We start from the raw sequence: 13,038 nt of genomic DNA, 5'->3' as shown, positions 1-13,038 counted from the left end.
CGGACTGCGCCGGGGGATGCTGATCGTAACGGACTGCGCAGGGAGCCATCAATTGTGTACGAACTGCGCGAGGGAATACCATTGATTACGGACTGCGCCGGGGGATGCTGATTGTGAACGAACTGCGCGGGGAGCGCTCGATTGATTGTCATGTTGTTAGAGTGACCTGCGCGAGGGTACCCTCTGAGACGAACGTTGGGCGAGAGAGAGTTGGCACAAAGATTACGTACGCGGCATCCCAGTCCCCCGCATAATTATAAGGTCCGTCCACGCGCCAACGACACGCGAAGCTGCCTGCCATTCTTCGTGGCAGACCCGGAGCCTTGAACCATCTGCTTGACCCTTCTCCTTCTACCTACTATTCCCCATTCGTGTAAGTGTGTTTGTACTGTCCTGGGCGTGTGATAATATAAGACTGTATAAGGTTGCCCTATGTCCTTTTATTTCCTTCTTTTGTATATTCTTGCCTTTCCTTTCCTCTTTTAGTGTAGTTAATTAATCATATTTGTTCTTTCCTTACCTTTTGGTTTCCCCTCGTCCAATCGTCTTTGTCTTTTCCCCATTGAGTACCTGTGGCACGATTAGAACCGCTCAGAATCGGGTTAGTTTTATTGCTAACGGCTCGAGCTTCGGATTGCTAAACCGCTCGGCAATCTTCCATCTTGTCCGTGGCTCGAGCAGAAGTATCGTCCTGCTTTGCGGAGAGGTTGGCAAAGGTATCTGGGAACCCGTTGACCAGTCACCCTGGTAAATCTCAACCCTGCAAAGGAGCGCGATATCTTCTAGGACTCGGACGGCCAGCTTAATAGACGAGGGGATTAAACCCCCTTCGGTAAGGGGAGCGCCGTAATTCGAGATACGCAACAATATATATAATAATGTTGGGTACCTGCTGGGTGACGAAGATAGCTGAAATTTAGTGTGTCGACGGACATCGAAGCCGGTACACCAGGAAGAATCACCGTACTATTGGAAAGTGTCAGCAAATGAAAATTTATGTAAAAAAACCATAAACGTGTCAGTTAAAAAAAAAAAAAAAAAAACCTCAATCGATATTTCACATTTGTGTATATATATATATATATATATATATATATATATATATATATATATATATATATATATATATATATATACATATATATATATATATATATATATATATATATATATATATATATATATATATATATACATACATATATATATACATACATACATACACACACACACACACACACACACACACACACACACACACACACACACACACACACACACACACACACACACACACACATTTTTTTCCCCCCCAAACATGTCGTTGAAAGCATTTTTTCCGGCCACGAATTTCCTGATCCCACATGGGTTTGTATCAGTCGTCGTATTTTTTTTTTTCTTATCGCCCAGACGAGCTTCACCCAAAGAATCACGGAGCCGTTTCACAACGATGCACTTCATGCCAGAACTGCTGGAACACCGCTTTGGCTTTGAAATGAAGCCCCATTCGTTTAGTTTAGGATTGCACAGTATTCCTTTTTGGATCCAACTCAAATGTTGTTAACTCTCTCGCTGCACACGTTTTTTTCATACCTCATTTACAACCGCAGTGACAGGTGCCTAATCCGGTTATCTTGCTTGCATTAGCTTTATTTAAATTGCACGTTTTGTCAACAATGAGTAAAATATCTAACTTCTGGTTAATCTCACGCATTGTAATTGCAAAAGTTTGCCATTTTTAATTTCCCCTCCCCCAAACCGTCCATCCGAGTTAAAGGTAGCTTTGAACCGACCAAAAAAATGATGGGATTAAAAATGCTTTTATCATTAAACTCTATTGTAATTCAAACAACAAAGCGCCGAGTACTTGATATTCAAGGCCAAATAATTTCGTGCCTTGAATTCACCTGCGGGCCGCCGTTGTGTGGCGATAAGCTTAAGTGGTGATGTGCGCGTTTACGTGCGTGGGAGGTGGTTCGTCAGGGGTGCGGGGGGAGAGGATGGGGAGAGGTAAATGTGCGGAGCGAGGAGCGGACGATCGCGAAGATGGGGCGGAGCGAGGGGCGGAGACTCGTCGCCGAGGTTTCCTATTGGCGAGCAGTGCGCGCTCGCGGACACCCGGCGCGCACGCGCTCCGTTATGTAAGTGCGGAGCCGCAGCTTTCCGAGAGCTGCCAAAACAGCTGCGAAAACTTTCTTCGTCGGCGTGCGGAGCGGGTTCCGTTGAGCCCTCCACTTGTGCCTCGCTCGTCATGCGCTTCTGCGGCACCCTCGTGGTCTTGAACCTGGTGGCCCGTGCCCTTCTTGGTGGCGCCCGAGAACACGAGCACACCTTGAATTCAGGTGAGCGACTCGGCGGCTCCACCTCGGGTCCCACTCTTCTTTCGGCGATGCTGATATAAATTAATATATAAACACCGAATGGTGGAATTCTTTCCCAATGTTTATCTTCCCTATTCTTGTGACGAATTCCGAAGTGATAATTGTTTCAGCTTCACCTCGGTATTACGTGTACGACGTCACCTGCAAAGGGGAATGCGAGACTCACGGGAAGTGTAAACTGTGCTTCCTCGGAAAGTTTGTGCGCGTGTCGCGATGTTATTGCCGGACGCGCGAAACTTGCACGGACATCGACAAATAAACGCAACGCTCATCGGAGCCTTGACGCTGTTACGTCACGAATGACGTCACGGTCACGAAGGCGCTTCTGCCGCCAAGTCAGGACGGGGAGGTGCAATGTCGGGTTATGTTACGTGTTGAGACCCTCGTTTCGCGCTGTTTGCGCGTTAGAGGGCGTCAATGCCGTTTGTACTAGCTCGGTGTACCGCCCGAGGAAGAAGAGTCCGGCTGAAGGAGTGTCGATACTGTGGGAGCGATGACGCAATTATTCGCACGCGTTTTACATTTTACAAACCAAACTTTTGGCCAACTTCTTCTTCTTCTTTTTTTTTCTTAACGAAGTGGTCGCTCAAAGCAACTTTATTGGTTCGATAAAGTTTGGAATACACCATCCCACCCAAGTGTGGCGTTGGCTTAACGGTTAAGGTGAACTTCCCATGCCTCCCCCCCCCCCCAAAGCCCTCTCCCTCCCACATCTCTCGATGTCTCCATGTCTCTCGGTCCCTGCTCTCAAATGTTGTGTTTGTGTCCTTCCCCCTCTCTCCCCATCTTGTCTACCGCTCCCGATGTTATATGTTTTATGTGTCGGTTTGTCTTTCTGTGTGATTAATGTTCGCTCTTTCACGAGCCTCGATCTTGTATACAAAAAAAAAAAAAAAAACACAACGTGTCTTGAGATTTTAGGGTCCTGAGTTGGAGCTCCTGCCATTGAATGAACACCAGGTTGGTTGATTCAGCTCGTCATCCTTCCGAGTTCGGCATAATGAGTACCAGTTGACTGGTAACGGGGCATTGCATCAGCGGCATAGCCGAACTTCCAGAAAAATGATGCAACCAGCAGCCACAGGCCACCTGCAAACCACCACCATCCCAGCCTCTTATCCAAGTAAAAAGTTCATAAGTTCTTCTCAACGTAATGAGGTAGCGGGCCACGTCTAGGAGGCTTAAACAAGCCTCCCAGACTCTACCTCCCCCCTCCTCTTGTCCCATCCCTTCCCCTCAAGGAGTGTTCAAGCCTTGGTGAATATCATGCATAATCCCAATTTCAGACCTAACGATGGACCTGCACCTTTGTCCTCACACTGAATCATTAGCTCGGTTGGTGATTGGGTGTTCCGTTTTGTTTCCTTACTAGATTCCCTTTCCCCAACTACACCTCCAGTCTTTTTCTTCCTCAACATTATGAGATCAATGACGTCATGGCCTCTCTCAACTATATAAAAGAATAGGTGAATACTCCTGGTACCAATTTTATTTAGATTTTCTTAAAAGTCCCCTCTTCTCCAGTCTAAGGACCATCTTCTGGAGCCGTTCTTTCCCACTCTTCCTTCCAGGGTTTCGAGCAAGCATTGCACCGCCACCTCGTGTTACCTCCACCATGACCCATGATCTTTATTACCCCTGTTAACCCTTACTAAAGCCTGGCGTTGGCTTAGCAGTTAAGGTGGTTGGCTTAATATCTTAGGATACTGAGTTTGAGCTCCTGTCGTGCCGGTGATTAACACCAGGTGGGTTGACTCAGCCTGCCATGCTTCAGTAGTCGAAAAAATGAGTACCAGCTTACTGGGATGAATGAGCCATTTGAGTATCCTGACCTGTGTCGGAGTGGCGACCCATCCAGGATTGTGCCCAATCGCCTAGGAAACTGCTTCGGCCGCTCTTTTCATCTGAAGATACAAAAAGGAGGGGTCGTCTTCTAACCCTTCCTAACGTAACCCTCTTGTTTGCCGATTTCAGTGTTTCCTCTTCTTTTTCACTTCGTTTGTTATCTTGCTGGTTGTACCAAATTGTTGACCCACTACCCCACTGCTAATTTATCCTTGCTCACCCATGAGCCGTGCGTGCTCTTGTAGAGCGAGAAATAAGAAAAAGGGATGTGTGTACCTAGCATGTGAGTATCACGAAAAATACACGGGTTTTACTCTCCCTGTAGTCGAGCCGCCACCGACATCGTACTTCACCACATGCAAGTACAAAAGGTTTATTTTGATTGTATTCTGCATGAGGATCACTCGTTTAACTATCAATGTTTGTACTTGGTCGATACCAAAAATAAATAAATATCAGATCTTTTTTTTCGTGTCCACAATGCTCACGGATCAATTGCAGTGTCCTTTGAAACCCCGGCCATTGTACTGCTTACCCGAGCTTGTGTGCAGATATACGGTCGTGTTGGCCGACAGGTCCCTTCCTGCCTCTCACGCCGCTCGGCTCACGAGCCAAGGTTGCAAATGCATTGGCAGTGACGGCGCTTCTCTATCGCGGCCGGTAATTTTCAGAGCGTTAGCTGGGACACAGCTGTAAATTGTGAAGCGCACGCCGCGTTATCACGGCAAGCCCGAGGGGGGTGCACGAGCACAGGGTTGCAAATTCGCTTTGGCTCTTAGCTTCTTCCAAAACAACTCGTCCAAATAATGGCATTTATTTTCCACCGTGCCATTGCTCATTCCAAAAAATCCCTCTGCTCGGCATTAATTGATCGAGAATCTGACTGTTGAGGCGTCGCTACATTTACATTTCATGGAAGGTAGCGCAGGGCAGAGCTTTGCAAGGGCTCTTTCAAATCGCTTGGCGGCAGCTATGCTCTGCTCAGATGGGTTTGAAAAGGACTCTTTCAGGCAGAGACAGAGGTAGAGGCATGAATGGCGTGCGACGTGCCCATTTGCAAAAATCGGCATCCGTGAGCAACATCCATGCCTCGTTCGGGACTTCATTCAATAATTCGATCACGTTTTGAACTGCAAAAATGAAATCTCTTGTTATTCCTCAAAATCCCATTATATGGGGTCTACTCTGTCCACAATACTCCACCACCTTTCACTAGCCATCTCTCTCCACTCTATATCAACATCCACCACCTATCTGACATCCATATTCATATAATCCTCCAATCTCAATCACAATCTATCCCCTTTTCTCCCGCTTCACTCTCAACGCATCTGCTCTCTTCCGAAGTCTATCTTTCTCCATCCGCACCAGATGTCCTGCCCACTTCAGCCAGCTCTTTACCAATCCTCCCATCCACCTCGCCTGCACACCGATCCTCCTTGAGCAATGTGAAGATGAAAATATCAACAAATATTTATTTTGCAATTCCCCAGTTCGATTTTGGTTTTAATGGTACTTTTCAATTCCACCACCAAAGGTGGATGGAAGTTGTGTTTTTACCCGTGTCTGTATGTCTGTCTGTTTGTGAACAGGATATCTGAAAAGGTTGTGGACAGATTCAGAAGAAATTTGGTGGAGGGGTGGATATGTGACATGGACAAAATGATTTGATTTTGGTGAAGATCTGGATCCGGATCGAGGATTAAAAAAAAAAGGCATTTTCACCATTGAGTGATGGGGCTAAAACTGACATATAGCAGGATATTTCAAAAATGTATCGACGGATTCGGACAAAACCTGGTGAAGAGGGTGGCTATGTGACACGGACAAAACTATTAGGTTTTGGTGAAGATTTGGATCCGGATCTGGATTCAAGTATTTTTTTTTTAAAGCGATTCTTCACCATTGAGTGATGGGGCTAAAACCGACATATAGCAGGATATCTCAAAAAGCTATGGACGAATTTGGACGAAACTTGGTGGAGAGGGTGGGTATGTGACACGGACAAAACTGTTAGGTTTTTGTGAAGATTTAGATCCGGATCTGGATTCGAGTATTTTTTTAAAAAGTCATTTTCACCATCGAGTGATGGGGCTAAAACCGACATATAGCAGGATATCTCAAAAAGCTATGGACGAATTTGGACGAAACTTGGTGGAGAGGGTGGATATATGACACGGACAAAACTATTAGGTTTTCGTGAAGATTTGGATCCGGATCTGGATTCGAGGATTTTTTTAAAAAGCGATTCTTCACCATTGAGTGATGGGGCTAAAACCGACATTATAGCAGGATATCTCAAAAAGTTATGGACGAATTTGGACGAAACTTGGTGGACAGATTGGGTACGTGACAAGGACAAATCATCTCTATTTTGGTGAAGATCCAGATCCGGATACGAGAATTTTAATTTTTTAAATGTGATTCTTCACCATCGAGTGATGGTGCCAAAAACGATATATATAGCACAATATTTCAAAAAGTTGTGGATGACTTGTGACAAAACTTGGTGGATGAGTTGGTTAGATGCCAAGAACAAGGTGATTATTTTGGTTTAGGTCCAGATCCAGATCTGGCCTATCAGTGGGATAGAAAGCATAAACTCTTCAGCTTGGTGGAGTTATGCTCTACCGAGTACGATTCTAGTATTAAAAGTACCTCTCTTTATACCGAGTATAAAACATTGTAATCTCTGTGCACATGTGACGTCATTTGATCAAGGTGGCAGTATTGAAATTTGGTGCAGAACAGATTGTCAGTAGCGCATGGCACATGACATTGACACACTCCGTGCTCCCTCTCCCCACCCCTCATGTCCTGTTCCACCACAAGCTGGACTGCATGCTCATGCATAATATTAAAACCTCCCTCATTATCTTATCGTTAGTGATGACGGCGTGTTTGCCGAGGAAGCATTTTACCCTTGGCATTTCGCCAGGCAGATGACTTGCTACGATGGAGGTTGCAACAAATTTCAACTTGGAATACTTGAGCTAACCATGTAGTGTTTTTTTGCTGATTTCTTACAATAAATTGTATGTAATTGTTCTTTTGCTGGCTATATGAAATGAGCACGACGTGTTTGCACTTTGTTTTAGCATTGACGACATGCCTGAAAAGTGCAAAGTGTTATTGCAATACACCAGCTGTGACATCGTTACTGTATCACTATCGTGCAGTGGTGACGTGCTCTTCCATTAAGCAAGCTTTTCAAGTTGTTTTGATTTGCTTATTGGTCTCTATTCTGCGATCCTCTGAGTGTGCAGCACGCACACACAAAAACACACGCACACACGCAGACATGCAAGGGCCCAGACTTTCACAATCATTTCTGCAGTTATCGAGGGACTTCATTGGCAGTTGGGGTACTTCATCACGGCAGATGAGTTGGAATTATGGAAATGTTCTCTAAATATTTCGTACTTCATCTCCAGCAGCACAATGTGCAGGCAATCACACGTCAATATCAACGGGCTTAGTTTCTGTTGACCTGAAAATAAATAATTATTCGCTGTTCCACCTTCTTTCGTTGTGTTGACATTGCTCCAATTGGCTGAGCAGAATCGTGGCAAGTGAGATGATTAGGCCAGCTTGATTGCGCTTATGCAGTGAGCGTTTATCCTCATCCTCGCTTGCCATCTTGCCGTCCTCATCGCAAGTTAGGTGTCATGACGAGTGCCCGGTCATAATGATGACAGCCTCATGAGCCTTGTTGGACCGCTCCTTGGGTTAGGAATTGGCCCATGATTCCTACCGCGTTGGCTTCTAACGAGAGTTGAAAGTTCTTCTGAAGACTCTCAAGCAGCCTTCCCCGGAGGAAACATCGAGCGCATTAGAAACACACCTGTTGCTATCTCTTTTACAGCCGTCTTGATTTTCAACACCTGTGCTACCTAGAGCAGGAAATGTGATTTGAGGATTAGTTACAAATGCAAACAACACTTATGCACTCAAAATTGTTAACCTACGAGTACATTCGTTACTCTGCTTAATTTGAAACACCTTCTTACCTGCATACACGTAATGTGGTGCTGGCATGACACAATCGATCATTTATACAGTTACAAGGCGGTCACAAAACGATATCAAGGCCTAATGGACAGTTGTGTCATCAGCTAGTAAGGTCATGCAGCTTATCATCCGACCTGCCAGCTCTCAGGTGGATGATCATGACGTAACGATGACTATATGTAATAAATCTGCATTTCATCCCAGCAAGTGACTGATTCCATCACTGATTCCCCCATTTGATCTCTGGCTGTGCTTTTCAGCACCAAGCACTTGCAATTATTTTAATTTGTTGCATGCTGTGTTGCAATGCATGCCGTTTGTCGGGATTTTGGAAAAGGTATCAGAGGGGTGTGCAAGGTGTACAGTTTCCATGCCCTATACATTCCCTTTCTTTGTGGGTTTTTGAACTGTGAATACAGCTGGAAAGCATGGATTTCACTTATACTCTACTTTTTTCTGGCGACGGTGGCAAAAGTGGGAATATAACTGTGCATCAGCATTAGGGGGAGGGAGGGGACTGTGATAATGTGACAAGTCATAATGAATGTGTTCAAGTAGTAAGAGCAGTCTGTGGGGATTTGGGCTGTATGATTTATGTGCAGATTTGTTCAGGAAAATCTTGAATTGCATTCCTCACTCTGCTGTAAGACTCGGCGGCTTTGCTTTGCCAGGATTTGTTTTCAATTCTGACACCGCCATCCCACCCACCTTACCACTCGTTGGCGGGGAGGATGGCTGCGCAGTAGGCATGTGTGCACGTGTGTGCCTCCCTGCATCCGCTACTCAACACTGTATTTCAGAGGAGACATTAAACTGCTTTTCCCACCTGTATTCGATCAATGATGAAGAGCATACGTTATGCCGTCCATGCAACAATAAAATAATTGTGATTGTTGATTGTTTGGTCGAAAGGGATTTGAAAGTACCACATGTGATTATGTGAAGTTAAGGCCTTCTTTAACTAACCCTAAACCTTAAACGATTTGACTTTGATAACAGCTTGTGCAATGTCCAACTAGATGTTTTTTTTTTTTTTATTGGACTCGGATTTGGATACTATCAAGGCGTATTCAAATGACATATGTGAAGGTATGGTAACCGCTCTTTAGCTATCAACAAATTACATGCATGAAGTGACAGTGATTGGGGAGGGGTGGGGGGTGAGTGAAAGGAAGGTGAGTTCGGTAAAATAAGTAGAGTAGAACCACCTTTAGAGGCCATTTTTCCCTGCAGAGCAGGGGTTGGCCTTTTTCGGGCACCTTTGTCCCCTTTTTGAAGCGATGTTCTTATGGCCGGATGCTCTTCCTGCCGCCAACCCTGTTAGTCGCCTCTTACGACACTCGGGTAATTACCAGTGAACTGGTACTCAATTTTCCGACCTCAGAAGGATTCGAACCCAGGATCCTAGGATCCCAAACCAGCACCCTAACCGCTAAGCCAACACCAGGCTAGGTAGAATAAGTATAGTGATATAAAAATAAATTTGGGGGGGGGGGGGGGGGGGTGTAGGGTGACAATTCCCGCCATTTTCAGCTCAACTGGGCTTTGGTCTGGTGAGCTTATGCAATCGAGTAGTGTCCGTAGGTAAGTGAGTGGGTCTGTAAACACTTCAGTCATTTATCCCTTGAACCAAACACACGATTTTGATGAAACTTGGCCAAAAGCTTCATATCTAATGCCTAACGAAGATGTATTGACCGCATCAAAATCTACGCTCTTTTAGGGGTTCTACGTGGGGGTTTTTGACCCCCTAAAATAGGTATTTTCTCTCTCCTCCAAAACTGCACACGTGATTTCAATGCAACTTAATTGCAACCTTCATCACCCATGATGTACCAAAGTTTGTTCACAGCATTAAAAATATCAGGGAATGACGTGGTCTGTTGGGGGGGGGGGGGGGGGGGGGTGTTGAGTGACCTAATCCAGGTGAGCTTCAGGACCCGCGATCCTATTTTTGTATTAATTGTATGAATACTGCATTTCATTTGGGAAGAGACATCCAAACGACTATTTTGGTTTCATTTCTATGATTTAACATTATTGGGATTCTGCATCAGGCTGTGTTCCTGATGTAAAATATTAATGAACAGATGCCATTTTTAAGCATCACACATTAAAAAAAAAAAGTATTCCAATTACAGTATGTGTGCAAAACAATTGTTTTGGGCCCTAACTGACAAATTGCAAGGAATTTAAACAGTGGAACACTTTGTTTTGGAAGAAAAAAATAACTATTTGAATCCTTTGCATCAGAAAAGGATGAAATACATAAGACTGGATATATCAGAATTTAACCTGACAATCCCGATTCCAATTTTCAGGCCGACTTGTTGCCTGGATTTCCGTAGTAAAATCTGCTTCGCAACGCTCTAACCCTGCCCTTTGCTTGGAATGCATGCACATAATCATTGGAATGTAACAATGAGAGTCAGCGAGAGCTCGTGTGGAAGCGCCAGGCATTCAGGTTCTTATCCTGACTTACCCTCCACAACAGGCAAGTCGCTTGTCCTACCAAATAAAGTACCCAGTGTCCCGCATCATGGTGGCCTTGGTAAATTTAATGCGCACTCGCTGGTGTAAACCCACGGGCATTACAATAGCACTCTTTGACCATCCATGCCAAACATCCTTGCTATTGTAATTGTAGTACCCTCTGCTTTTCTCGAGCATTGCATGCTCTTGACAGTTATCAGTCTGTAAAACAATAGTTTCGGTTCTGTGAGTCAGGAATAGGATTTATATAATAATACTACTATTATAATTGTAATATAATACATAATACTACTATTTATAATATAGTTCTGACATAGCCAGTCTTATGTATTTATAAATAGTAATACAATACTACTATTTAGATCAATAACTGCTCATAAGCAACAAAATGGAATAGTTTTTAAATCTGGTTCTTGTGTTTGATGTTACTAGTGGGGTCACCCGTGGGAATCCCACGGGCATGGAGGTGTGACGTTGCGATCGGTGCAGCCGTTTTTGCGGTACCTGGGACAATAACGTTATGCGGGAGTCCAAACCTGAAAATGCTGGAGACCAAAGCTGAAATTGGAAAAACAATATAGCCTATTTTACTCCAGGGGTTCCCAGGATTACCCACCCAAAATTTAGTTGTGATCGGTTCAGCCGTTTTTGCGGTACCTGGGAACGGACGGATGGACAGACAGATAGACGGACGGACAGACAGACGGACGGACATTTGGTGAATTATAGTAAGATGATCACTTCATCGGCACTTATGAGTGCATTCTGCAGAGAGGAAAGGGGGCATTCGACTCGAGCATGAAGAGATTTGATGCTTTGTCTCCACGAGCAAGTTCAGAATTTATCTGTATGTAACGAGGACTAACCTGACTGAAGTTCCATGTCTCAATTAGAAGGGTGCAAAAGCCAGAGACTGATTTAATCATATTATCCAACACTAGGGCATGCCCGTACGTGGGTGCCCGTTCCTTGCCAAAAAAAAAAAAAAACGCTACCCGTACGCTCTACCCCGCCCGTACGCCCGTACGCCCGTAAACAAAAAAAACAACGCTCTTCGCTTCCGCCCTTCGCTCTGGGAGAAATAATGCGCATAAGAAATCGAGAAATTATTATTTTCTCCGGAAGAAATCGAATTACGAACCGTAATGGCGCACGCGCTCGGCTCGGCTCGCAACAACGCGTTCTGTGATTGGCTGCCGGAAGTGAAGTCTTCACTGTCCGGAAGGTCGCAAATCGCAGTTACGATGAATCGCAAATTAGTTTTAATTAGTTTTAAAACATAGTTTAACGCCAACATAGTTTGCCAACGTGAAATAAATGAATACGCTCTCAAATGTGCCGTCCGAGGCAGAGTCTGTTCGCCACGTTCGGCACACGTGATAGCTCGCTGCTCTCTGATTGGTTGAATCGTTTTTTGGACATAGCTCGGTAACTACTTGTCCGATTAATTTCAAACCTTGAAAAGGCACATCCTCGGGTCCCCAGCAATATACCTGGCAAGTTGCAAGTATATCGGACCCGTGGTTGTCGAGAAACAGCGGTCACAGACAAACAAACACACACACAGACATACACACACACACACACACACACACAGAGATTAGTGGAATTATAGATAGATGATGTGTTGTAATATCATCCATATATATGAGCAAGACTTGGCTGCTGATTATTTGTGGATGCATTTCACCTCTTTCGAGCTTTGATTAGAGATGTGTGAGTTTTTGTAAACCAGGAAGCTGTGCAACAACCAAGTGCACTTCTGGTGTCACCAAGCATCATAGAAGGCAAGCCAAATGAGGACCCGGTTATTAGAGCTCCAATACAGCTTCGATCGAAATCGTAAATGTAGGTGATACAAATGTTTTGTTTTTGCAAGGTCTCCTCTTTCCGTGCTTTGTCTCCCCCCCCCCCCCCCCTCCCTTTCCTGCCAGGTTTCTCCAGTGCACATGCAGTCCAACAGAAACTCCCTTTTGGTGAAACTTCAAAATCCATAATTGCTGCTCATCTCTTCTCATTTGTTCCTCTTTTTGTCCTACGTGTAGAGCCCACTTCCACATTGTCTCCAATCTCATTATCTCCAGGTTTTCATTACACCTGTTTACCATCACCCCCATCCAAAACCACAATCTTTTATATCCCTGTTAACTGAGCCAAGCCCACCTCCTTCCAAATTTCCACTTTTTCCTTCCTGAGAGTTTGTTTCTGTGTTCATATTTTCCATCCCTTGTAATCCTCCCCTACCCCTCATTATTCCCCACCTCCATTATTAATCTCATACCGGTGTACACCGGAGGGGACTATAGGT

General features: G+C 44.7%; 1 protein-coding gene across 4 annotated transcripts in view; it reads left to right on the top strand.

The window, feature by feature from the left end:
• The first annotated feature begins 2,124 nt into the window (after nucleotides 1–2,124).
• The window catches only part of LOC137415012 (receptor-type tyrosine-protein phosphatase kappa-like), a 566,119-nt gene continuing 555,205 nt past the window's right edge, over nucleotides 2,125–13,038 (top strand). For all 4 annotated transcript variants that reach the window (XM_078783392.1, XM_078783391.1, XM_078783393.1 and 1 more), the window contains exon 1: nucleotides 2,125–2,342. In XM_078783392.1, coding sequence (XP_078639518.1) covers nucleotides 2,252–2,342 — 91 coding nt within the window. In that variant the 5' untranslated portion in view covers nucleotides 2,125–2,251. The remainder of the gene's footprint in view (nucleotides 2,343–13,038) is intronic.

The sequence above is a fragment of the Myxine glutinosa genome, chromosome 8 (assembly GCF_964187855.1).
Source record: "Myxine glutinosa chromosome 8, kmMyxGlut1.1, whole genome shotgun sequence".
NCBI classification, from domain to species: Eukaryota; Metazoa; Chordata; class Myxini; order Myxiniformes; family Myxinidae; genus Myxine; species Myxine glutinosa.
Note: the sequence above shows the minus strand (reverse complement) of the source record. Positions and strands in the feature narration are given on the sequence as shown.